This window comes from Hemicordylus capensis, chromosome 12, assembly GCF_027244095.1.
Source record: "Hemicordylus capensis ecotype Gifberg chromosome 12, rHemCap1.1.pri, whole genome shotgun sequence".
Classification (NCBI taxonomy): Eukaryota; Metazoa; Chordata; class Lepidosauria; order Squamata; family Cordylidae; genus Hemicordylus; species Hemicordylus capensis.
In genome coordinates, this window is record NC_069668.1 from 2,506,701 (window position 1) to 2,532,781 (window position 26,081).

General features: G+C 46.8%; 3 protein-coding genes and 1 non-coding gene across 14 annotated transcripts in view; 2 read left to right on the plus strand and 2 right to left on the minus strand.

Annotated features, from left to right (window-relative positions):
- The window catches only part of RFFL (ring finger and FYVE like domain containing E3 ubiquitin protein ligase), a 26,066-nt gene extending 24,678 nt beyond the window's left edge, over nt 1-1,388 (minus strand). The window contains exon 1 of the mRNA XM_053274671.1: nt 1,250-1,388. Within this exon, the coding sequence (XP_053130646.1) occupies nt 1,250 (1 nt within the window). The 5' untranslated portion in view covers nt 1,251-1,388. The remainder of the gene's footprint in view (nt 1-1,249) is intronic.
- UNC45B (unc-45 myosin chaperone B) overlaps nt 97-26,081 on the plus strand; it is a 38,194-nt gene continuing 12,209 nt past the window's right edge. The window contains exons 1-6 of one of the 6 annotated variants that reach the window (XM_053274661.1): nt 97-216; nt 16,623-16,718; nt 17,249-17,416; nt 18,180-18,348; nt 23,670-23,840; nt 25,065-25,236. In XM_053274661.1, coding sequence (XP_053130636.1) covers nt 127-216; nt 16,623-16,718; nt 17,249-17,416; nt 18,180-18,348; nt 23,670-23,840; nt 25,065-25,236 — 866 coding nt within the window. In that variant the 5' untranslated portion in view covers nt 97-126. The other 5 variants (XM_053274662.1, XM_053274664.1, XM_053274663.1 and 2 more) reach the window with 5 other exon arrangements.
- RAD51D (RAD51 paralog D) lies at nt 373-13,535 on the minus strand. 6 transcript variants are annotated; one of them, XM_053274679.1, is made up of 12 exons: nt 13,299-13,533; nt 9,760-9,900; nt 8,786-9,457; nt 7,819-7,880; nt 7,141-7,259; nt 6,609-6,690; nt 6,053-6,187; nt 4,787-4,882; nt 3,710-3,800; nt 2,736-2,806; nt 2,164-2,443; nt 373-1,530 (listed from the first exon to the last, which is right to left on the minus strand). In XM_053274679.1, the coding sequence occupies exons 3-11, from the start codon at nt 8,862-8,864 to the stop codon at nt 2,201-2,203; spliced, it is 978 nt and encodes a 325-aa protein (XP_053130654.1). In that variant the 5' UTR covers nt 8,865-9,457; nt 9,760-9,900; nt 13,299-13,533; the 3' UTR covers nt 373-1,530; nt 2,164-2,200. The 6 variants fall into 6 exon arrangements, 5 of the variants coding, with proteins under 5 accessions (XP_053130654.1, XP_053130652.1, XP_053130655.1 ...); XM_053274677.1 differs by having other exon boundaries at nt 2,273-2,443; nt 13,299-13,529; XR_008311757.1 differs by lacking the exon at nt 2,736-2,806 and having other exon boundaries at nt 13,299-13,535.
- On the plus strand, nt 16,205-16,276 carry TRNAG-UCC (transfer RNA glycine (anticodon UCC)). Its single transcript has one exon. It is a non-coding gene; the product is annotated as a tRNA-Gly (tRNA).

Genomic DNA, 26,081 nt, shown 5'->3' on the forward strand with positions numbered 1-26,081 from the left:
CAGCGGCGCTCAAGCCATAGAGAGCGCAGGTGGTAGAGCGTGCCGCTCTCCCTCTCTCTCGCCCCCTAGCGGCTTGGGGACGGGAACTGGCCCATCTGGGGAGATCAGTAGAAGGCAGCTTCCTATATGAAACCGAAGGAAGGATTGAAGCTCAGTGGGAGAGCGTCTGCTTTGCAGGCAGAAGGTCCCCGGTTCAGTCCCTGGCAGCATCTCCAGGTAGGGCTGGGAGAGACGCTTGCCTGAAAGCTTGGAGAAGCTGCTGCCAGTCAGGGTAGGCGAGTTAGATGGACCAGCGATCTGACTCGGGAGAAGGCAGCTTCCTATCTTTACAGAGAATAGAGAAGGTTTGCCACACACGTGACCATTTGCACGGGGGGGGGGGAATCCATTTATTGAATAAGTCTCTATACAGCTGAGACGGCTTTGCACGCTCCAATAACAGAGCCGACCCCATCTTCGCATGGGACTGCAAACCACTCCAGTAACTCCATCTCTCCGCAAGGAGGTTCCGGCTGCCCAGTAGGTGAACTGATATCCCTGAGAAAGAGAGAAAGGGCTTTCTTCCATTCAAGCTGCCTAAGCTGCAACAGAGGAGCCCGAAACCTAATCTGTCCCTTGCACGGTGGGTCCCATTCACCCCCCTCAGCAGCTGCTAACCTGTGTCTGAACCACACTGTTTTAGATTGCAGCAGGTGGAATACTCACAGGACTGAATGCTTCCCCTCTGAAGAATTAAAATCCCCACAACCAGAAAACTAGCATGCCAGGAACAAAGATTCTAGCTGGATTAGTTTGCTTAGCTTGTTGTTTGCAGGTGGTTCCCCCACCCTCTTTTTTTGTTACAGAGGAATATTTATGCTATCCTCCTGCCTATAGTCTGAAATGGTACAGTCCAGACAGATCTAGCGGCAGTCTGAAATGGTACAGTCTAGATAGATCTAGTGGCAGTCTGAAATGGTACAGTCCAGACAGATATACCTGTAGTCTGAAATGGTACAGTCCAGAGATTTCCTATAGTCTGAAATGGTACAGTCCAGACAGATCTACCATCTCATCTGCTGCTTGTCCTAACCAGGCCTAAGACAGCTCTGGGAAAATGGTTTCCGTTCAGACCAGTTTGGGCAAGGAGTTCAAGAGAATTACCCCTGAGAATTGCCCCCATTAGACTTAGGTGTTTTGTTGGTGGTGTTGTGAAGAGAGACTTCCCAAAGCTGTGTCTAAATGGAGGCAACTTAAAAGAAAACCTCACTTTGGCGGCCAGTTGCAGTCTACCAGTGTGCCAGATTGCTGTCCATCGGGGCGCCGCCAGTGAGCCACGAAAGCAAGTGGGAATCTCCCCTAGGCTCCTCTTCTGAAAGACGGTCTCTCCTCTCGGCTTTGGGGCCCGCACTTTGCAGGAGAGCCAGCCGGTGGGCAGGGAACCTCTAGGCCTGCGAGCATCTTCCGTCACGGCCCCTCTCCAGATGCCCTCTGAGCGTCTTCCTCAGGCTCCCAATTCCCCAGGTCCAGATCCACCTGGATCCCAACGGGCTGCAAGGCCAAGCAGAGAAGAAACATCATCAGGAAGCCATCCTTTCCTGCAGAGGGGCAGTGCGGCATAGTGGTTAGAGCGCTGGACACACACACACCCAACCATGGAGACCCGAGTTCAAATCCCCATACAGCCATGAAACTCACTGGGGGACTCTGGAGTGGACCCATCACTCTCCAAGCCTCACCTACCTCACAGGGTTGTTGTGAGGAGAAACATAACCCTGGACACCACTCAGGGCTCCTCAGGGGAAGAACAGGGGATAAACATTAAAAAGTAAAGAATAAAAAGGGTTCTAGTGAACGATAACAAGTTTCCAGTAGTTTGTTTTGTTTTTAAGGGACAGAATTTGAGAGTTGGGAGGGTCCTTATAGGTCATCTAGCTCAATCCCGCTGCTCAGCACAGGAATCTGCTATAGCATCCCTGACAGATGGCCGGCCAGCCTCTGTTGGGAAGACCAACATTTCATGAGGCAGGCTGTTCTGCTGTCTCAACAGCTCTTATAGATAAGAAGTTGTTTCTAATGTCTAACCTAAATCTGCTTCCTTGTCATTTCAACCCGCTGGTTCTGCCCTGAGTAACGGAGAACAGGCCTGCTGCTGCTTCTCTGTGACAGCACTTCAGCCCTCACCTCTCGCCTGAACCGCCTCCTCTCCAGGCTGAACTGGCTACTCTGTCACGCGGCCTCTCTGCTCAGCCTGCCTCTGGGGACCCAGGGGACAATCGTCAGGCGTTCTCACCAGCCGGGGGGATTTTAGCAAGGACGCCATCCGACAGGCACTGGCTTTTCCTGGGTGCAGCTCCTCGCGGCGCTCTAACAGCACCCGGGTGCTGGGCACAAAACTCCAGGAGCGTCCCAGCGCTGGCTTGAAGAGACCATTGCTGGCATCTCTGGTTACATGGTTGGTCACCTGGAAGAAGAGCGGCCGGTTTCATCCGCTGCCGTTCCCACGACTCCCATGGCTCCCACTCCTATGGTTCCTGTTCCCATAGCTCCCATGGTCCCATTCCCATGGGACATGTGGCTGACCACTGTCGGAGACAGGAGAGGACTAGATGGGATGTTCCACCAGTCCGATCTCATAAGTGGCATTCCCTCGAATCAGAACACACCCGGCTTGCTTGGTTTCTCAGGCAGCCATCAAACACACCCCCTTCCTGCCACACTCCACCCCAGCCGAAACAAGCTGAAAGGACACACACCACGACAGCCATTCCAAACTCCTTGGCTAGCATATTCAGCTCCCGGGCCAGGTGCATAATGAGCGCCATGCCTACACAAAGTCAGAGAGGTGTCACGTTAATGGTGCTAAATCAACAAGTGCCTGTTGGGAGATTGCAGCATAGGAACACAGGAAGCTGCCATATACTGAGTCAGACCCTGGGTCCATCCAGCTCAGGGCTGTCTACCCAGACTGGCAGCGGCTTCTCCAAGGTTGCAGGCAGGAGTCTCTCTCAGCCCTATCTCGTTGGAGATGCTGCCAGGGAGGGAAAGCAGGAACCTAGATGCTCTTTCCAGAGGGGCTCCATCCCCTATGGGGAATCTCTTCCCGTGCTCACACAGGTAGTCTCCCATTCAAATACATCCCAGGGAAGACCCTGCTTAGCAAAGAGGACAAGTCATGCTTGCTACCACAAGACCAGCTCTCCTGATAGGAACAGAGGAAGCTGCTATATACTGAGTCACACCCTTGGTCCATCCAGCTCAGGGCTGTCTACCCAGACTGGCAGCAGCGGCTTCTCCGAGGTTGCAGGCAGCAATCTCTCTCAGCCCTATCTCGTTGGAGATGCTCCAGGTCTGAACTGGACCACACACGCTGGCATTGCTAAGTGACATAGATATATAGGAAGCTGCCATATACTGAGTCAGACCCTTGGGCCATCTAGCTCAGTATTGTCTTCACAGATGGGCAGCGGCTTCTCCAAGGTTGCAGGCAGGAATGTCTCTCAGCCCTATCTTGAGATGCTGCCAGGGAGGGAAAGCAGGAACCTGAGATGCTCTTCCCAGAGCGGCATCTCCTGAGGGGAAGCTCTTCCAGTGCTCATATGTAAATTCTCCCATTCAAATTCAAACCAGGGTGGGCCCTGCTTAGCTAAGGGGGCAATTAGTGCTGGCTACCACCAGACCAGCTCTCCTCCATAGGAGAGAGAGTCTTTGCTCTTGGGCAATCATTCACCATCTGGATGACGGCTCCCCAGGAGAGGAGAAATGACTGCCGAGATCGAATCGACCACCACGACCCTCACTGGCCCAGATGCACTTATGACCTGAGGAAAAGACAAATGAAACAAACACAGAAACGAGAAAAATAATGTAGACAACAACCGTAGCCAAGCACGGGCAACTAGAAAGCCATTTTGGCTACTGGGCATCTTGACTCGGAGTTTAAGACGCTAATATATCAGGAACAGCAACCCCTCCAAAAGAACTCTAGACTATTCCTTTAGACTAAAATTTAATTAATTATTTTTTATTATTATTATTACTACTACTACTACTACTACTACATTTATATCCCGCTCTTCCTCCAAGGAGCCCAGAGCGGTGTACTACATACTTAAGTTTCTCCTCACAACAACCCTGTGAAGTAAGTTAGGCTGAGAGAGAAGTGACTGGCCCAGAGTCACCCAGCTAGTATCATGGCTGAATGGGGATTTGAACTCGGGTCTCCCCGGTCCTAGTCCAGCACTCTAACCACTACACGCTGTCTTCCAAGTCTTGAAATTACAGGGAGGCAGTTTTAGGCGAGATGTCAGGAAGCATTTCCTAACAAGTGTTAGACAGTGGAACTCTCTGCTTCATGCAGTGGTGGGCTCTTCTTTGCTGGCAGTTTGAGGCCACCCGTCAGGGATGTTGTGACAATTTCCTGTACAGAGAAGGGGATAGATGGCTACCGAGGTCCCACCCAACTCTAACATTCTCTCCCATCTTCTTTCTAAATAAACTTCCAATGTCAGGAAGAGAGCTGGTCTTGTGGTAGCAAGCGTAGGGAAGGTGATCCCCCTTTGCTAAGCAGGGTCCACCCTGGTTTGCATTTGAATGGGAAACCACACGTGTGAGCACTGGTTGCATGCAGAAGGTCCCAAGTTCCCTCCCTGGCAGCATCTCCAAGATAAGAGTTGAGAGAGACTCCCGCCTGCAGCCTCGGAGAAGCCGCTGCCAGTCGGGCAGACAATCCTGAGCTGGATAGACCAAGGGTCTGACTCAGTAAACGGTGGCTTCCCATGTTCCAGAGAGGGTCTGTGCCTCTCACCTGCTGGGCCATGCTGCTCCTGACGTCCTGCAAGGCATCCAACATTGTATAGGCATCAAATGCACAGACGACTTGTATCCTCTGAAGCGCCGCCGCCTGGAGCGAAGAGAGCAAAACCCGTCAGACCAGCACCCTCGATCTCGCAGTACTAATCGACACTTAACGCTGGCGCCTAAACTGGCTTTGCAAACGTAGTTTTCAGTGACGTTTCTAAAAAAACCCTGCAAGGTAGGCCTGGTGGTTTGGTGGGAGAAGCTGAGCATCAATCAAAAGGAACAGCCTGGTCTACGGCCACAAAAGTGTGATTTAAAGCTGGGGCTTTTCCAATATTCATCAAGAATATTTACAGGGAAGTGATATGAAAATGGTTCCCTGTCCCCACTCACAAACGAAAAGAGAGCTTGTTCTAATAATAACAAACGTTGTTAGCCAACAGCAACAATAATAATAATAAATGTTGTTCGCCCACAACAGCAACAACCATAATAAATGTTGTTAGCCGGCTCACAACACAATCAACACCTCCAATTAAAACACAGAACAAACAAATGACCATATAGAACGGAAAATATAAAACACAGAGGGAAAAGCTTGTTCTCTTAGCATTTCCGCCTCTGCTGCTCCATGTGAAATCCGACATTCTGACAAGTTTTGGTTTAAAGAGCCGTGCATGTTCCTAGTCCTCACTGAGGAGCGCCTTGAAACGCAGGAAACTCGGAATGCAGAGCCAGACAGAATACAGAGCCAATATAGAACATCTGCAGTACACACACACCCCGGTTGGGAACACTTGCCTTACCACAAAGATCAGTTCCTGGGGGTTCCCAACCTTGGGCCCCAAGATACTGTTGGATTACAGATCCCATCATCCCCAGCCTTTGGTGGTGGTGGCAGGAAAGATGGGAGTTGTAGTCCAACATCTGGAGCACCAAGGCTTTGGAACACACTTCCTGCTGAAATAAGAGCCTCCCCGTCTCTTTTAAAAAAGTACTCGAGACGCATTTGTTCACCCAGGCTTTTAATTAGATCTTGTTTTAATTGAGTTTTTAATGGTTTTAACATTTTAAATTTTAAATTGTTGTAACGTTTCACCCTTTTTATTTGTTGTTCTTATCGTTTCATTGTAAACCGCCAGAGATTTGCGTTTGGGGCTGTATACAAATGGATTAAATAAAATTAAAATAAAATAAATAAAAGGTTGTGAAGCCCCCGATTTTCACCCTTCTGGGCCCGGAGGGCCATTTCATCTCCGAAACCCATCCTCACCTGCTCCTCTTCCTTCTCCGTCCCGCCCTGCAGCATCTGGAGTAAGCGGGAAGCCGTGAACCCTCCCATGGAATCGAGATAGAGGACACCCTGCCTCAGACTTTGAGACACCGTTGCTGCAATTTTGAGGCACACCTAGAAAGAGAGAGAGAAATGGAGACACACCAACACCCATCACGACAACTGGCATTTTGCTAGCATTAAAGGAACTTCATAGGTAGCTGCCTTCTACTGAGTCAGATCCTTGGTCCATCTAGCTCAGTACTGTCTACACAGACTGGCAGCGGCTTCTCCAAGGCTGCAGGCAGGAATCTCTCTCAGCCCTATCTTGGAGATGCTGCCAGGGAGGGAACTTGGGACCTTCTGCATGCCAGCAGGCAGGGGCTCTTCCCTAAAGGGAATCTCCTCCAGCGCTTACACATCTCCCATTCAAAAGCAAACAAGGGCAGACCTCGCTTAGCAAAGGGGACAACCCATGCCGGTGGCCACCAGACCGACTCTCAAGGCAATAGTCCTCAAGGTGCCTTTGGCCTCCAGGGCTTCGAAAAGGACCTACCTGGGTTTTGCCACTGCCGGACGCTCCCACGAACTCTGTCATTTCCCCCGTGTATAAACCGGAGTCCAGAAGCTTGTCCACACTAAGATAGCAACAGGGAAACACACACACAGAGAATTGCAGAATGTCAGAGATGGAAGGGTCTTCTAGTCCAACCTCCCAGACCCTTCAAAATCTCTTATTCTGACCTCCTCTGAACTCGTTACAGTTCCTCAGTGACCCAAAGCTGGACGTGATATTGCACGTGAGGTCTGACCAGCTCAGAAGAGAGCAGAACGATCACTTCCTGTGATCTGGATACTATTCTTCTGTCAATTCAGCCAAGGGATTGCATTTGCCTTTTTAGTTGCTCTATCACAACCCTGGCTCGCATTCCAGGTCCACGAGAACTTGTAGAAGGCACATTTTAGAAGGCACTCAGTATTTTGACTTTTCCTTCCTGCCACGCCTTCTCTCTCCCCTGCTCCAGTGAAACCCCGGAGACCAATTTTAGACTGGCTGTTCCTAAGTGTCGGGCATGTACCCCACTTGCCTTTTGCTCCCAGTAGACAAGATAGCCGTTGCGCTCTTCAGCTCTTCGTAGAGTTCTGCCCCGTTGACCGGGAAGGCGGAAAACTGCGCCAGCAACACCCGCCGGATCGCAACCAAGGCCTGCAAGGAAAGATGGTGCATCAACGGGAATCCTGCAGTAGTTGCGTGATGGTCCTTCACCCAAGCACAGCCCCCTACACATGACAAGAGTGGGAAACCAGGGGGAACCTGAGGACCAGGACATTTTTCAGGTGGACACCTTGCCTAATAGACAATCCTAACCATCAACTAGCAACTCACAAACTAACCTGTGCAAAATACACACACACACCCCAGAAGCAGAAAAATATCTGGGTCCATCCCAGAAATACTATTAGGCCCACTGATTTGGGACCATCCTTAGGGGCCACCGAGGAAGTCAGATGAAGCAAGGCGGGCCACAACCTGGCAGAGGTTCTTCTGCACAAGCTTCACCAAAACGGCACAAGAACTGCAGGGTAGTAGTTGGCAACATCACAGGCGCTAGCCAAGTGGCCCTTTTTACGGCTGATTGGTGCTTTCCGTGGAGGTTCTCTTGAGCAGCTTCCATTCGTTAAAAACAAAAACACCAAACAGAAATGGACAGTATTTTGGCATGGTTGAAAAACAGTGATTTTTATCTCTAGGGCCCACGGCTCACCTTATAAGACAAGGAACATTTCTGGGCAGTTTCCTCCAGATCTGACGAGACGAGATCCACCACTATCAAAACAATATTTGTGGGGAAGGAAGGATGAGCTGGAAACAAGGGAGTAATATTCCAAATCCCAGCTCTCTCCCCAGCTATGCCACAAATCACTATTTAATATGAACCTGATGTGCCAATGCATTCGACTCCACCCACTGACCTGCTGTGGCCCATCAGGCTCCACCCACCAGCTGCTGGCCCATTAGGCCCTGCCCCTGACCTAATCCTGACTCCACCCCTCTACAAACCCAGCTTTGGGGCTTCTCCAAATAATCTGGTTAACCGCCAGAGGATACGGGACACTAGATTACATGGATCTTTGACCCAATACTCAAGTTTAGGATAAGTGAAGATTTTATTCAATAGCCCAACCTCTGAATACATAGGAACATAAGAAGCTGCCACATACTGAGTCAGACTCCTGGTCCATCCAGCTCACTACTGCCTACCCAGACTGGCAGCGGCTTCTCCAAGATTGCAGGCAGGAGTCTCTCTCAGCCCTGCTATCTTGGAGATGCTGCCAGGGAGGGGACTTGGAACCTTCTGCTCTTCCCAGAGCGGCTCCATCCCCTGAGGGGAATATCTGACAGTGCTCACACTTCTAGTCTCCCATTCAAATGCAAACCAGGGTGGACCCTGCTTAGCTATGGGGACAAGTCATGCTTCCTACCACAAGACCAGCTCTCCTCTCCTAGTCTAGGCACCACGGTTAAATTCCTAGTTGCCATCGTTCCCGGGCACCTGGGATTTCTCAAGCCCTGCTGCACGTTTTTTAAAAAAGAGGTTTGTGAAATATTTGTGGGTCTGGTCAGGCAGAACCTGAGGAGCCAATCCTACCTCTCACCCCAAGACCTGGCCAAGGTCTCCGTCTCCTCATCCCCCCCTCCCTAAACCAGTTCAAGAAGATCGGGCCCTCTACCTGTTCTGATGCCGTTGGCCTTCAGAAGCCGGGCCATCTCAGCCGTGAGGCCTGGGCACAGCCCGGCGTGGAGAATCATGGCGACGTCTGAGCTAGGTCCGTGTGGAATGGAAAATGCCTTTTCAGAAAGCTGCTTTGTAATTGCTTTGTAGAAAGTGTGTTTGCAAATCAGTGCCTCTGTGGGATGGAAAAGTACAGACCAAACGAAAGTGTTGGGTCAGCTATCTGCCCAGAGCAGAACAAGTGGGGGTTTGCAGCAGCGGGGAGAGATAGGCTCCCCTGAATAGTAACTGCATTGTTCTAGGAATGTGAAGGCTTCTCCTATTAATTAATTATCTCTCTGCTGTGAAATAGAAACTTAGAAACTTAGAGCGCAAAGTCCAGCCTCTATGCAAGCATATGTACGAATGTAATGAACTGATTGGTTCTTTGGGGCTGAACGTTGACGCCTAATTGTGTAGTAATGCCAAATTATAAAAACTTGTGACCCAGGCAGCTGCACGCGACTCTCTGACTAGCTGTTAAGCTCAGGGAGGGGCCACCAGCGCTGGTTTTTCAATAAATGATGATTATTGCTTCCTTCAATCATCCTTGTTTGTTTTGGTTTGTGGTAACTGGGCCTCCCAGGTAACATCCGGACAACACAGAAGCCAGACTGACTCCAGAGCGAATCTGCAAGGCAGAAATGGAAAAAAGAGAGTGGAAATCATTTCAGTCCCAAACAGGGTGCTGAACAGCTAGATTTATATACCACCTTTTATATCTATCTCGTGGTCATTAACTCTGTTTGCTGCCAGCGTTGCTTTTGCACCAACGGGAGGATGAAAGGATGCGAGAAGGATTCATTAAGCATCCAGAGAATCTGCAAAGCTGCAAACACACAACCCCAGAAATGGACTTCAGATTCCTTTCCAAACCCAGACACAGAAATCAGGGGCCTGCCTGCCAACAAACGCAGAGGCAGAAATCCTCACCCTCTTTGCAGACCCACGCCTGATTTTTCCCATGCATGCAAAACTTCTGCGTGTGCGTCTGTCCCCAGCAGCTCTCTATTTCCTGCTTGGTTCCTAGAGGGGCAAGCCTCGCTCTTCCCGTGCCGAACCTCCACCTGCTGGCTGGGTGAGAACATGACAGCACGTTGGTTTGTCAGGTATTTTTAACATTTCCGAAACACTCCTGTAAGTAACCCAGATTTAAGCAATACATCTTAGGAACATGGGAAGCTGCCTTCTACCGAGTCAGGCCCTTGGTCCATCTCGCTCAGTACTGTCTGCAAAGACTGGCAGCGGCTGACCATGCTTAATAGATGCCTGAACCAAGCAGAATCCACATCCTTTGGGGACAGATCGCAGCAGACCTTACATAGGAAGCCGCCGTTTACTGAGTCACACCCTTGGTCCATCTAGCTCAGTGTTGTCTACCCAGACTGGCAGCAGAGGCTTCTCCGAAGTTGCAGGCAGGAGTCTCTCTCAGCCCTATCTCGTTGGAGATGCTGCCAGGCAGGGAAAGAAGGAACCTAGGTGCTCTTTCCAGAGGGGCTCCATCCCCTAAGGGGTATCTCTTCCCGTGCTCACACAGGTAGTCTCCCATTCAAATACATACCAGGGCAGACCCTGCTTAGCAAAGAGGACAAGTCATGCTTGCTACCACGAGACCAGCTCTCCTGATAGGAACAGAGGAAGCTGCCATATACTGAGTCACACCCTTGGTCCATCTAGCTCAGTGTTGTCTACCCAGACTGGCAGCGGCTACTTCTCTGGGGCTGCAGGCAACATCTCCAGACAGAGCACGGGAAGATCCCTGTTTGAAACTCTGGAGAGCTGCTGCCAGTCAGTGCTGGCAACTCTCAGCAAGTGGGGCCACTCGATTGATGGCTGCTTCCTCTCGGACAGAACACTTTCCGAAGCATCCCAAGTTTGCTTCCTGGCATCGCTGTTTAAAAGGAGTTGCTGAGACGGAGCTTTCTCAGTATGAAGCTGTTAGAGAAAAGATGAAATACGTGATGGTTGCTTGCACTGATGGGATTTGTGATTGCTCTGTAAAACATGCTTTAACAAAAATATTCGCCCTGCTTTAGTTCTCGTGCTCAAGTTGGTGTGAGATTAAGTTAACAATCGGTTTTGAGGAGGCATTAAAGCCTTTCAGGTCAATCACAGTCACTGCTAACAAAGTCCAGTTTCCATGTGGCATCTCACATTCTCTTCTGTATCCTGTTCTTTCTCCTTACAACAACCCTGTGAGGCAGGCCAAATCTTTTGAGTTGTAGGCTCTGTGTCGCCCAGCAAGTGTCTTGGCTGAATGAGGATTTGGACTCGGGTTTTCCCGGTCTTAATCCAGCACTCTAACCACTGCACTACGTTGGCTGACAATCATACTTACAGTCCTTTGTCAGGGCAATCAATCTCCATCCAGTATAACTGACTTCATCGTCAGTAACGTGTAGATAGTTGTGGTGTCCCAGTTCTCCATCTTTAGCCTCATAATTAACCAGTCACTGATGGATTCAAGTTTGGGTTTGACATTTCTGTAAGGTGAAAACAACCTCTCGAGACAAGGAAAAAGATAGCCCACACAGTATGTCCAGTGAGATACTATACCTTGGTAAAGTAGGATTGTTTACTACACAAATTACACAGGCTGTTGCCACATGTTCTGCAAAAGGGTACATCCAAGAGGCACAAAAGTGTCTTTGTATTGACTAGGAAAAACCAAAGGATTGGTTCTGCAAGAATTCCACATCCATCTGCTGTTCTTTACCAGCCATCCTCTTCTAAATGCGCCCCCCTGCTGTGGTGCAAAGTTGATGTCCTTTTTTTCTGGATATGTGGGGGTTGTGCCAAGATAGTTAGCACAGGAATCAAAGATGCTTGGAAACAGGAATGGAAGGAGCAGCGGTTTTAACTGCAGCATCTGCCATCCAATTACCCTTTGTCACTGGGTCATTTTCCTCTGGTGACCTCTGCTATGGATGACTGCAACCTCTTCTAGTAGTGTAACAGCAGTCTAGAGTTCTGATATCTGTGTCCCATGTTTTACTTCCTTGTTTCCCACTGTTAAAAATCTTCTTTCTTTCCAAGTGGCCCCATGAGTTGTGTAAAAATTACCTTGAAGGTGATGAGCTCTGCAAGCTGTGCTGGAGAAAGAGCATGGTCAGTCACTTCTCCATAGCCAGCTTGTCCATCTTACATGAAGCTGCCTCCTTCTGTGTACAGTTCATCTTTAAGATCAGGATGGCTTGGCATAGATGCAGTTCACAGCTTGCAAGCAATCATGCTCTTGGTCTTCTGTAGACTCAAAAGGAAGTAAGTTAGCTGGATTAAGAACAAAGTAGTAGCCATGGAAACCCCAGGATCCCCACCAAAGTCACATGATCTTCGGTCATGTGTGAGGGAGTCAGCCATCTACTGCCCCAGACTAATCCCTTTTAGCTGGGAAATTTCCAAGGTGAATTGCAAACCGGTGCTTTGGAACTCCTTGCCACTTGCAGGATTGGCAAAACAAAATTCCTTTCATTAAATCTCATGTCTGGGATTTTAAGATTCAGCTGCTGTGAAGGCAAAGCAGGGCTGGTGGATGAGTCAAATTAAAAAAAAAATTTTGAACCTTAGACCATTTGATTAGTAGCTTTCAGTTTACATCAAATTCAACTAGCAGAAATATTGCATAGATTTTGCAAATCATGACAGTAATACAATTAGACTCATTTATCTTAAAATCCATTTTTCCTTCTCACCCACAATTAATCTGGCTGGAACACAAACTGCTTTTCAGAGAACCTCTTGAGTTCACAGAAATAGGTAAGATAAGATAGATCATTGTCAAGGAATTCAGTAAACATAACATATAAAGGCTTATGATACTCAGTAGTGGCAGAAATATCACAATTAACTTGATATAAGAATGAATGAATTAGAGCTTGCTCTCATGCCTAATGCATTTAGCTAGCCATAAGCAGCACTTTTGCAGAGGTGGGAAGATTCAGCCCTCAGTTGGCCAGCCGACCGCTGAAAGTTCCCTGTGTTGCTCAGGCCATGACCAATTTTATGTTCAATTAATATAATAATTGTGAATGTTGGAATTCAATGTCAGAGCAAGTTTGGTCTGGAACAGTTCACAGAAAGGAAAAACAAAACAAAACATGTCACTAGTATAAATACATTCACAAATACGACAGAATAAACAGAATAAATACAACAGAAACCTCATCTTCACAGGGATGAGCTATAAAATTGATGTGGGTTGAATTCCTATACAGAACCAGAGCTTTGGGCTCCCTCTCAGAAACATGCACACACACGCACACACACAGAGGCTTGTCTTGTGTATTCCACAGAACAAAGGACTAAACAAAGAAAACTCCATATGAGTCACAAGGAATTTTATAGCATTTTAAATATGTCAGCCATAAACTCAGTTAAGAAAGTAGTTTAAACAGAACAACCTTATCACAGTTATCCATGAAAACAACCTGTAATTCTATATTACCTTTCCACATCACAATCTTATAACTTACTGGTGCTTTTCAAGCATTTTTCTTTTTGTTGTTGTTAACAACCTCCAACCAAATCCTTTTACGTGTTTCCTTCTAGTTTTTTTTTTCTTTTGTCTGCAATTCCCATATGCATTCCTTCAAAACTCCATTTTCTTTCCTCTTTTCCAACTCAAGTAGTTGAAGAGAGAGAGAAAAAAGAAAAAGAGAACAAAAGCAGCCTTTTGTTCAGAGAACTTTTGCAGCTAGAACAGTGTTATCTTTTGGCTTCGTGACAACAGGACAGTAGCAGCAAGATTTTTTTATTTTTATTTTTTTTTTTTTGCAACACAAGGGCAAAGCCTGGAAGCAACTTGGAAACAGAACACAGAGAGAGAAATGATTTTTGCAAAAGACAATAATTCTTCCTTCCTTAACACTTATAAAACAGAGGCAAGTGCAAAAGGATGTTATTTTCGGAGTCAGGAGGCCTCTGACTCGAGTTCATAGTGGCCAAACTTTCATACAAAGGCATTTCAAAACGTGTTTTCTAAGAGCACTCTTTGCTCCCATGATAATCACCCAATTTTTCAACACACACTCCAAAGGTGTACATGAAATCCGTTCAGATTTTGTGCACTTGCTATTTCTGCTACCCATAGCCCCCCCTTTGAGTTGCTCGGGCTTAGGCTGTTTATTTCTGACTCAAAGCCGCCCCTCCTTGGGCTCTTGGCTTAAGTCACTCCTTCCCAGGCAGCCCTACTTCGGCTGTGGGGTGTTTTTTTTGTTTTTGTTTTGTCTCTCTCTCTTTCCCCCTTCTCGAGCTGAAAGATTAAACCGCCCCTGCTTGGGCTTTTTGGCTTTCTCCCCTCTTCTCGGGATTTTGGCTTTCTCCCCTCTTCTCGGGATGAAAGATTGCCCCTCCCTGGGCTTCCCCCCACCCTTTGCCCCTCTTGGGCTGAGGAGAACCAAAAGACGTCTTTGGATTTCACTCTCTCACTCACTCACTCTCTCTGTTCACACTTTCATTCACTCTTGCCTCGATTCCCAGATGTGGCGCGTTGTGACGACTGGCGCATCCCGGGCCCATGAGAATCCTCCACAGACAAAAGCTGTGGGGTGCGCTGGATCTCACTGTCCCGTGATGGGTCAGACTGTCCACCCAGAGTCACATCCGAGTGTCACGGCACCAAATTGATGTGAATTCAGTTCGTCCCTGGGACCGCCTTAAGCCAATCAAACAGACACAGTGGGAATCAATTAGAGGCTTGGTTTAATGCTCTGCAGAAGCAGGTAGACAATGGGGCTCACGCTCCACATTGAATACAAATTGGTTATAGGTGCATCTTACATTTATACAGACAATCTGAATGATGCTGACATAGTATACGTGCCAGTAAAATGGTGGACTAAGTATCTAGTACGCATGCGAATGATTCATTGTTCATCTGGTGATCACTCCTTATTTGGTTACATCCTGTTTTATTAACTTGTCAGCAAAGAACGGTGAGAACCAAGTTTCTTTAGATACAATTTAGTGGAGAGAGATAATCATGTGAGGCCGTGTCCTTGAGCTGGCCTGAGCTGGGCTGGGGTTGCTTTAAGTTAGAATTAGGTTTTCTAAGCAAACTTGGAGATGCTTTGGTATTCTATGTAAAATGGAGTTACTTTGGTTTACTCAAACACATCAACAGCACCTGACCAATTTGCTGGGGCTGAGACGAAGCTCAAGGCCAACTCGCCAGGCAAAAGTGAAACTTAAACAGGCCTGCTCTTCCTCGAGGGAGGCAGGGGGGAGAAGGGGGAAACATGAGAAACTGTCTCAGCAAATCAAGGCCTGTAGGAACCAGTTGAGCTAAACTGCGCAGATGCAAGAATAAATTATAAACGATATGCTATATATATAGGATGTGGCCCTAAGGTTCGGGGCGGCCGCCTTTCTTGAGAGCTCTGTGTCATTGCAATAAAGTTTAATTTGAAACTCTGATACTGGTGTCTGGCAAATTACCTAACCAAGAGACCTGAACCAGGGTGGGGAGGTAAGCCCCTCGGCTTACCCACAACAAAGCCTTGGAGAACTGCTGCCAGTCAGTGCAGGCAAGACTGAGCTGCTGCCAGTCAGTGTAAACAATACACGATACTCGAGGAACCAAGGGTCTGACTCAGGATCAGGCCGTTGCATGTGTTGATTAATTACAAAAAGGATCCATTTATCATGCTTGAGGCTATGGTATCTATTAAAGGTAGCACAGCCAGTCCTCAGAATGGTGGTCTGCTTTACATAGGTAGCTGCCATATACTGAGTCAGGCCCTTGGTCCATCTAGCTCAGCATTGCCTACACAGGCTGGCAGCAGCTCTCCAAAGTTTCAGGCAGGAGTCTTTCCCAGCCCTACCAGGAGATGCTGCTAGGGATTGAACCTGAATCCTTCTTTCATTATTGTTCTTTTGTTTTGTTTTGTTTTCGTTTCGTTTCATTTTTATTTAAAATCACCAGATACCATTACAATGCATTTATAAATACCATCATTAAAAACAAAAAGAAGAAACCTACAACTACAAAACATTAAACATATAATGCTCTACAACGTCATTCTGGCTCATCTTTAAACAAATATTCCTTTCCAAACTTTTGAATCATGTTGTCCAGAACCGGAAATCTTATGCGTGCAAAGCAGATGCTCTACCAGTGAACTGCAGCCCCATCCCACCTTAAAGGGAGTGCTGCTGAGTGGTCTAAGGCACTGGATTTAGGCTCCACATCCTTGTGGGAGGCATGGGTTCTGATCTGACCCTGGCAGTGGCTTCCCTCCTGCGGTTTCAGGATTCTGCTGGTGCTTCTCACATGGGCGGGAAGGTTCCTTTCCCTGCTGCTGTGACTCATTCCATTCCTCCAAGCAAAGCCCGTGCGCATCCCACATTTCTGGCTCCCTGCCACTCTTCTTGGCAAGCCGCGTTGGTGGTATAGTGGTGAGCATAGCTGCCTTCCAAGCAGTTGACCCGGGTTCGATTCCTGGCCAGCGCAGTCCTATTATTTTGGGGGGATGGAGCCATATCTCAGTGGAAGAGCGTCCACTTTGCACGCAGAAGGTCCCCACTTTCAGCTCCTGGCAGCATCTCCAGGGAGGGCTGGGAGAGACTCCTGCCGGAAACCTTGGAGAGGTGCTGCCAGTCAGGGTTGGAGACAATACTAGGTTAGATGGGCCAAGGGTTTGACTCACTGATGTAAGGCTGATTCTGGTGTGAGCAGATTTCATCGGTGAATTATCATGTTAGACCACTTAAATCCCACACTTGGATAAACCATTTTTCTCTCATTTTCTATCCTCTGGTGTAACCCTTGGGCACGTTCTCTTTCAACCCCGGCGTAGCTCCATGTCCAGTTTTCCACAGACGCCCGGGTGCAGCAGATGTTCGAAATCCTGTTGGATGAGAAGAGCGAAAAAGAGAAGCAAGAGAAGGTGAGGGTGAGGACAGAATGGTTATTTATTTATTTATTTAACCTATTTTTATATATCGCTCAAAACTTACATCTCTGGGCGGTTTACAACAAGCTAAAAACAAAGGTAAAACATTAGTTAAAAACGAAAACAAGAAATTTAAAACACAACAATTTAAAAAAATTTAAAACAGTATTTTAAAAACAACATTAAAACAATCTCAGTTAAAAGCCTTGGTGAACCGATGTGTCTTTCAATCAATACTTTTTAAAAATGGTCAGAGATGGTTAAGTGGTGAGAAAGGCATAAGAGCATAAGAACAGCCCTGCTGGATCAGGCCCAAGGGGCCCATCTAGTCCAGCATCTTAGATAGGAAATTTTCTTTCTATCCACTCTCTCTACTCCATGCATGATTTTATACACCTCTGTCATGTCTGCCTGTAGTCACCTCTTTCCCAAACTGTACTGCAAAATATTTAAACGTCATGAACAAAATTGCTGTCGGTCCTCAGCTATCACCCGTTCCTCCATTTCTTTTGCCGGCTCTTTGCAACCAGGCAGCCAACAACCTCATCGTTCTCGGCCGAGAGGAAGCCGGAGCGGAGAGAATCTTCCAGAACAATGGCCTGAACTTGCTTATGAGGCTGATAGAGACCAAAAACCCAGAACTGATCCTCGCGGCTGTAAGGACCCTTTCCGCGATGTGTACGGGTCACCAGGCCCGGGTAAGGGCATGTGGCTTTTACATTTTGGGTGGTGTTTTGTGGGTGGTGTCGGTGGCCTCCAGGCTGCACAGAAGCGACAGAAATCAGAAAAAGGTTTGGTGTATCGATCTGGCCACGGAAATTTGGCTCCTTGGCACTCAAAAAGAGAAAGTTGCTGGGTGCTTTCACCAACCAAGCAAGGAGGTGGGCCCATGGGGCACAGACATCTCCTTCTTCCATGACCCTTCCCAGAAAGGAATCACCTGCACAGGTCATGGAAGGGAGGAAGTATGTCCTGAATGTAAAAGTTGTTAGCCAGCGGAACAGTCTGCCTCATTTATTTATTATTTATTTCATTGGTTCAATTTCTAGACCACCCTTCCAAAAATGGCTCAGGGTGGTTTATACAGAGAAATAACAAATAAATAAGATGGCTCCCTGTTCCCAAAGGGCTCACAATCTAAAAAGAAACCTAAGACAGACACCAGCAACGGTCACTGGAGGGGTGCTGTGCTTGGGGACGGAGAGGGCCAGTTACTTTCCTCCTGCTCAATAGAGAATCACCACGTTAAAAGATGCCTCTTTGCCTAGTTAGCAGGGGCCTCATGAAGGGGTGGACTCTCCTTTGCTGGAAGATTTCTAACAGAGGCTGGACGGGATGCTGTCCAGGGAGGTTGTAGAAGTTTCCTGCCCTGAGAAGCAGGTTGGACTAGATGATCTAGACCCCTTCCAACTCTTCGGATTCTAAGATTTGGACACCGTGTTCCATCTTTTCTCTGCACAGGCCACTGCAGTCCTTCATGTGCTGGGAATTGACAACATTTGCCTGTGGATGTCCATCGACCACAAAGAAATCTCCCTGGTAGTCTGCAATCTCCTGCAAGCCATCACAGACTCCTTGTCTGGGGAGAGCAAGAAGGAAGAATTGGGAAAAGAGGATGCAGTGGTGCTGGGTAATCAGCACTGCAAACAGCTGGCGTCTTTGCAACGAAGGCGCATAATTCACACCCGGCCCTAAGAGCATAAAGCGTGTTTCCAGAAAGACTGTGCTTGAACATGAAAGCTCTGGCTGCTTCACCTTACTGTTCCTCCTAATATTTATATGCCATTTGTCAGCAACGTTTCCCAAGTGGTTTACTTAGAAAAAAGAAAGAAATTATATTTATTATTATGGCTTCTTTGCACAGTCAGACAGGTGTTATTGACTGGTTTGTTTTATCCAGACATCGAGTCCTTCCCAAGGACCTGGAATGCCAGAATTTTATTGTCAATTGTTATAGATATCGTCGCAGAATATAGGCTGTTCCCAGTAAAGCTGCTTTTTGTAATTGGCTGATGGTGATTTCTGTGGCCCCGATGGTGTTGAGGTGCTTTTCAAGGTCTTTTGGAACTGTACCCAGGGCGCCAATTACCACTGGGGTTATTTGGGTCTTTTTCTGCCACAGCCTTTCAATTTCAATTTGTAGATCTTTGTATTTGGTGATTTTTTCTATTTCTTTTTCTTCTATTCTGCTATCCCCTGGTATTGCTATGTCGATTATTTTGACTTGTTTTTCTTTCTTCTCGACTACAGTTATATCTGGTGTATTGTGTGGCAGATGTTTGTCTGTTTGTAGTCGGAAGTCCCATAATATTTTTACATCTTCATTTTCTACCACTTTTTCAATTTGATGGTCCCACCAATTCTTGGCTACAGGTAGCTTGTATTTTTTGCAGATGTTCCAGTGCATCATCCTTGCTACATTGCCATGCCTTTGTTTGTAGTCAGTCTGTGCAATCTTTTTACAACAGCTGATTAAGTGGTCCACTGTTTCATCTGCTTCTTTACAAAGGCGGCACTTGCTGTTTGTTGTGGATTTTTCGACTTTTGCTCTTATTGCATTTGTTCTTAGTGCCTGTTCTTGTGCAGCCAGTATTAAATCCTCTGTTTCTTTCTTCAAGCAACCATTCTTAAGCCATTGCCAAGTCTTGGTGATGTCTGATTTTCCACTTATATTGTGCAAATATTGACCATGCAGGGGCTTAATTTTCCATTTTTCTGCTCGGTTCTTGACTTGTTCTTTCTTGTAGGCCTGCTTTCTTTCATTGGTGTTGAATAGTTTCGCGTTCTTGACCATTTGAAGTGCATCTTCTTCACTGTCCTTGATATATTCTTCAAGGCCTCTTTTCTACTCCTCTACTGTTTGATGGACTTGCAGCATTCCTCTTCCACCTGAGCTACGAGGGAGGTATAGCCTATCGACATCACTACAGGGGTGCAGAGCATGATTGATGGTCATGATTTTCCTGGTCTTACGATCCAGCGTCTCTAGCTCTGCCTGGGTCCAGTCTATTATTCCTGCAGTGTATCTGATAACAGGTATAGCCCAGGTGTTTATGGCTTTTATGGTGTTCCCACCATTGAGTTTGGACTTGAGGATTTTTCGAACTCTCCTGATGTATTCACTTCCAATTTTTCTTTTCACTTCAGTGTGTGCGATGTTATCAGCCTGGAGAATGCGCAACTATTTGTAATGTTCTTTCTCTTCCAGGTTCTTGATCTTGCTTCCATTGGGCAGTTCTATTCCTTCTGTTTTTCTTATTTTCCCTCTGTTCATTATTAATGCAGCACACTTGTCTAGTCCAAACTCCATTGCTATATCGCTACTGAATATACGGACAGTGCTTAGCAGTGATTCAATTTCTGACTGGGACTTTCCATACAACTTCAGATCGTCCATGTACAGCAGATGGTTGATTTGACTTGATGTTTTAGATGTTTGGTATCCGAGGCCTGTTTTGTTTAGTATTTGTGAAAGTGGGGTCATGGCGATTACAAACAATAGAGGGGATAGTGAGTCCCCTTGGAAAATGCCTCTTCTAATGCTAACCTGTCCAAGTGTCTCGCCATTGATTGTTAACTGTGTACTCCACATGCTCATTGCTTTTTTTATAAATATGTGAATGTTTTTGCTGACACCAGTTGTTTCTAAACATTTTAGTATCCATGTGTTAGGCAATGAATCGAAGGCTTTGTTGTAGTCAATCCATGCAACACTTAGATTGGTTTTTCTTCTCTTGCAGATTTCTAAAATCATTTTGTCAATCAGCAGCTGGTCTTTTGTGCCTCTGGTGTTCGGGCAATTTCCTTTCTGTTCAACTGGAAGCTGTTTGTTAATTAATAAGTGTTGCATGACTTCATCTGCTATTATTCCAGTTAATAATTTGAACATGGTTGGCAGACAGTTATCGGTCTATAATTACTTGGAACTGCACCTTTTGCTGGGTCTTTCATGATGAGATGAGTTTTCCCAGTTGTTAGCCATTGTTCAATATCACCACCTTGCAAAATGTGATTGAACTGTTTTGATAGTTGTTTATGAAGGCTTGTTAGGTGTTTAAGCCAAAAGCCATGCAGTTCATCGTCGCCTGGCGCAGTCCAATTTTTAATTTTCTTTGCTCTTTCACTTATTAATTCTGGTGTTATTATTAGATCTTGCATTTGTTGGTTACATTTTTTGACCTCTTTCATCCAGCCTGCTTTTTTATTATAATCTATTGGATTGTCCCATAATTTCCCCCAGAATTGCACTGTTTCTTCTTTATTTGGTGTTTCTAGGTTTCTTGCCTGTTTCTCCTTCTATGCTTTGGTAGAAACACCTCTGATTCGACTGGAATTGGAGATTCTGCCTATGTTGTGTAATTCTGGCTTCATACCTGCTAATCTTCTTTGACACTGCTGTTATTTGCTGCTTTATTATTTCCAGGACTTCTCTAATTTTCCTTGAATCTAGGTGGTATTTTTGGATCAGATACTGGTTGGTGTTTTCATTCTTCAGCTTCTTGTCTTTCATATCTTTCCATTTACTAGCATCTGATCTAAGCCTGGAGATTTTATTTTCTAATCTAATCTTCCATTTAGGTGATGCACTACTTTCTTTTTTTACAGGTCCACTGATCTTATATTCGAGCTCTTGTGTTGTTATTGTTGCTGCACTGTACATTAGTTGGTTTGTTTCTTGCAAATTCTTGGTTGTTATCTCTGCAAGTGCAGCATTGACATCTTTTAATGCCTGAGCAAGTTGTTTTTTGGCAACTGTTTTTAGAGCTGGAAGTCGAACCCTGGTGGTTGTTTGGTTCATGTGCTCAGTTATTTTTTGCTTTAGTTCTTGTTGCTTTTCTGTTAAACGGCATTTGGGTTTTTGAGGTGAAGGCAAAGGGGAGGTTGCCTGGTTTTGATTTTGAAACAGTTCAGTAACAGTGGCATCCTCGATTTCCAACACCTCCTCCACCTGCGCCTGAGCAACTGCTTCAGTTGGTGGTAATTCTTCTTCCATATCTTGAGCCTGTGTTGCTCTCTGCAGTTCTTCCAGCTCAACTCCTATGAATACTTTATTTCTTATTATGAATCTTCTCTGGTCTGCTAGCCTTTGTTCTGTTATTTCTGTATCTGGATGCTTCTCTTTCCAAATTTGGTACATTCTTTTTAAATAACCTCTTCTAGTTGGACTAGACTTGTAATAGCAGATCATTATTTCCTTGTTGGCATTTTTCGTATATTTTTTTTCGGTTAAGCGACGTTTCTTCCAGTAGCTTTGCTGTCTCCAGCCCTGGTTGCTCAACTGAAGATCCTGAGTCCTATTGCCCACTTGCCACCAGAGGTCCAGGGACTCCAGCACCTGGCGCGGTCCTTGTTGACCCGGGCGACGACCGATCCGGTATAGATTTATTAAAGTTACGTCTCACCATATTGTTGATGGGAGAGGCACTCTTTGTCTGGCTCCTCTGGTGAGACCTGTCCGGTATGGTTGGACCTCTGGCATAGCTCTCACCTTCCTCAGAGCACACAAGCCCCACAACCACACCAAGGTAGTGCCTCACAGGGGGCACTACCCCCAGTGATATTATTATTATCCCTAATATCCCTAATATTATCCCTAATATCCCTAATCCCTAAAGTGGTATTAATATTATCCCCCTATTATTATTATTATTATTATTATTATTATTATTATTATTATTATTATTTCGATTTCTATACCGCCCTTCCAAAAATGGCTCAGGGCAGTTTACACAGAGAAATAACACATACATAAGATGGATCCCTATCCCCAAAGAGCTCACAGTCTAAAACAAAATAGGAACATAGGAAGCTATACAGAGTCAGACCGTTGGTCCACTTAGCTCAATATTGTCTACCCAGACTGGCAGCAGCTGCTCTAAGGTTGCAGGCAGGAATCTCTCTCAGCCCAGTCTTGGAGCTGCTGACAGAGAGGGAAAGTAGGAACCTAGATGCTCTTCCCAGAGCGGCCCCATCCCTTGAGGGGAAACTAGGGTGGAGCCTGCCTAGCAAAGGGGACAATGCATGCTTGCGACCACAAGTCCAGCTCTCCATACAGGTGAGACCCCAGCAACAGCCACTGGAGGGGTGTTGTGGTGGGCTGAAGGGGGCCAGTTGCTCTCCCCCTGCTAAATATAAGAGCATTGCCATTTTAAAAGTTGCTTCTTAGCTCAGTTAACAGGGGTGATTCCCAAACTGTGCATCCCAAGAGGGCTGAGAAGGTTCCCTGTCCCCAGAGGGCTCATGAGGAGGAGAGCTGGTCTTGTGGTAGGAGGCATGAATTGTCCCCTTTGCTAAGTAGAGTATGCCCTGGTTTGCATTTGGATGGGAAACAACATGTGAGAGCACTATACAATATTCCCCTTAGGGGACGGGGACATCGCTCAGTCCGAAAGCATCTGCATTCTTGCATACAGAAGCTTCCCTCCCTGGCATCTCCAGATAGGGCCAAGAAACACTCATGAATTGTCCTCTTTGCTAAGCAGGGTCTTCCCTGGTTTGCATTTGAATGGGAGACTACACATGTGAGCGCTATAAGCTATTCCTCTTAGGGGATTCGGACACTCTAATAAGAACACCTCCCTCCTTGCATGCAGAGGGTTCCAAGTCCCCTCCATGGCAGCATCTGCAAGACAGGGCTGAGAGAGACTCCTGCCGCTGCCTGTCTGTGAAGACAATACTGAGCTAGATAGACCAAGGGTCTGACTCAGTAGAAGGCAACTTTCTATGTTCCTATAATCTAAAAGGAAACCCAGGGGAGACACCAGCAACAGCCACTGAAGTGATGCTGCGATGGGGGTGGATGGGACCAGTTGCTCTCCCCCTGCTAAATATCAGAGAATCTCCACTGTCAAAGGACGCCTCTTGGCCCAAATTGCAGGGGTTCTGTTTATTACTACGGTCATCTCACTGAAGGGAGGCATCTGGCCTTCTGCTTTGCTGTCTTTTCTGCAGACACCAAGAAGGATTTGAAGAAGATCACCGTCTATCTCCTGGACATGCTGCCCAGCAAAAAGGTGTCTGGGCAAGGCCGGGACCGGGCTCTCAATTTGCTCAACAAGAACGTGCCCAGGAAGGACCTGAGAAACCACAACAACAGCCGGAGCCTGTTTGTCATTGATAATGGTAAGCACAGCCTCGATTCCCTCTCCATCTCACTCTCTCCGAGTCGAGATGTTATAGCCATTCACAGATGGGCAGCTCAGCAGCGCCCACACTCTTCACCACAAGGAGATGCCAACGCTGTGAGGCAGTCAGGCTCCATCCACAGTTTTATAGGCACAGGGGAGACCCGATTGGCCCCCCTGTGACATCTGATCCCTGCCGTGTCAGGCGCTGCAATACCCGCTCTGCCCATCTGTGGGCGTGGCGGCGCTGTAGAGCAGCAGAAAACACATGCCTCAAGGAACTGTAACAGCTTCCCTCCTTCTAGTAGATGGAAATAGGTAAGCAAGTAAATTAAGTTTACTTACTGGTTTAAGTAGGTACACTGAAGGCTGGGAATTTTAGGACCCACAAAAGGAAGTCCTTTTTCACACCGTGAATAATTAATCTATGGGATTCCCTGCCACAGGTTGTGGGGAAGGCCACTAGCTTGGATGGCTTTAAGAGGGGTTTGGATAACTTCATGGAGGAGGGGTCTATCAAGGGCTAATAGTTGGAGGGCTATAGGCCACCTCCAGCAGGGTGGCTCTGAGTACCAGTTGCAGGGGAGTAATGGCAGGAGAGAGGGCATGGCCTCAACTCCTGCCTGTGGCTTCCAGTGGCGTCTGGTGGGCCACTGTGTGAAGCAGGATGCTGGACTAGATGGGCCTGATCCATCAGGGCTGTTCTTAAGTTGTTTATGCTACTTAGTTTTGTTTGAGACTGATATATTCAATTGGAATTGTTTTAGAATGGTACGGATGATTGGGTTGTTATTGGTCTAACGATAACTACTGCGAATATGTGTGTGTATACACATACACACACACACACATATATACATACACACAGATACACTGCTTTTCAACAAAAGTTCCAAAACCTGTTGACATAGAAAAATAACTCGAGACAGTTTCCTGTCCCCAAAAGGGCTCACAATCTAACTATAGATTTAACTGCAGTCTTTTCCAGTCAATGACTGTAAAAAAAAATTTAAAAAATTCTGATCTGATCTGATCTGTCAACCTCTCTCACACAGTGTTAGCACTGGGACTCTTCACTAACATTTCCTCGTCAGCCCCTGTCCATTTCACTAACGGGCCCCCGAGTCCAGTTTTCCACCTGCCCTGGTTATGCCTCCAGGCAGACCGTCCATCTTAGCATTCTAGTTAGAGCTGATCCTCTGTCGGTGACTCCCAATCCCAGGTCTAAAAAAGATCCTGAAGGTGGATGGCCAGATCCCCGACCTGCCCAACTGCCTGCCCCTGACGGAGAACACCCAGCTGACGACTTCAGTCCTCCTGAACAAACTCTACGACGACCTGCGATGCGATCCCGAAAGAGAGAATTTCAGGCTGATCTGCGAAGACTACATCCAGTGAGTCCAGCTTAGAGAGGGGTCTGGGGCAGATTATCTAAAGCTGGGGAAATGAAACCATTCTGGTGATTCTCATAAAGACAATCAGCTCAGTGTCCCCTCTTAATTCTTTTTCAGCTGTGTGCAGAATGAGTTTTGTTCTGGGTGGCAGCATCAAGGCAGTGTGTACACACATGCAATCAGAGGGGGACCTTCCTGATTCAATCTGAGCTGGATCTAAAATTAACTGAACAGACATCCAAACATTTGTGTGCGTGCACATGTGCGCACCCCTTACAGGAAGCACAGCTCAGGACCAAAGTATGTGACATTATATCTGGCACTCTAGGTCTTGAATCAGGAATTCTGGAGTTGGTTACCTCCAGATGGTGATATATTCCATCTTTGCTGCTTCCTATGGGCAATGTTGCTCGATGTCCAAATGATGTTACAACCCCGATGGCTTTTTCTACTGTGATCGGCCTTCCGATTTGTGGGAAATCAATCATTTTGACTAGCACTTCTGTTCTTCCACACAAACTTCCACACCGGAGTACACCTATGCTCCTGGATAATTTATTTTCCTGTTCTCAGCCCACACAGTAATTCACTTTTCTGACAGGCACCTGCACTTTTTAAAAAGAATTTTAAAATATGCCCAGTTGTTATAATTTTTTTTAGTGATTTCCCATGACAGCAAAGGCTGAAGTCTTAGAGAGGAGAGCTGGTCACTGGTGGTAGCAAGGATGATTGTCCCCTTAGCTAAGCAGGGTCTGCCCTGGTCTATCTAGCACAGTGTTGTCTACCCAGACTGGCAGCGGCTTCTCCAAGGTTGCAGGCAGGAATCTCTCTCAGCCCTATCTTAG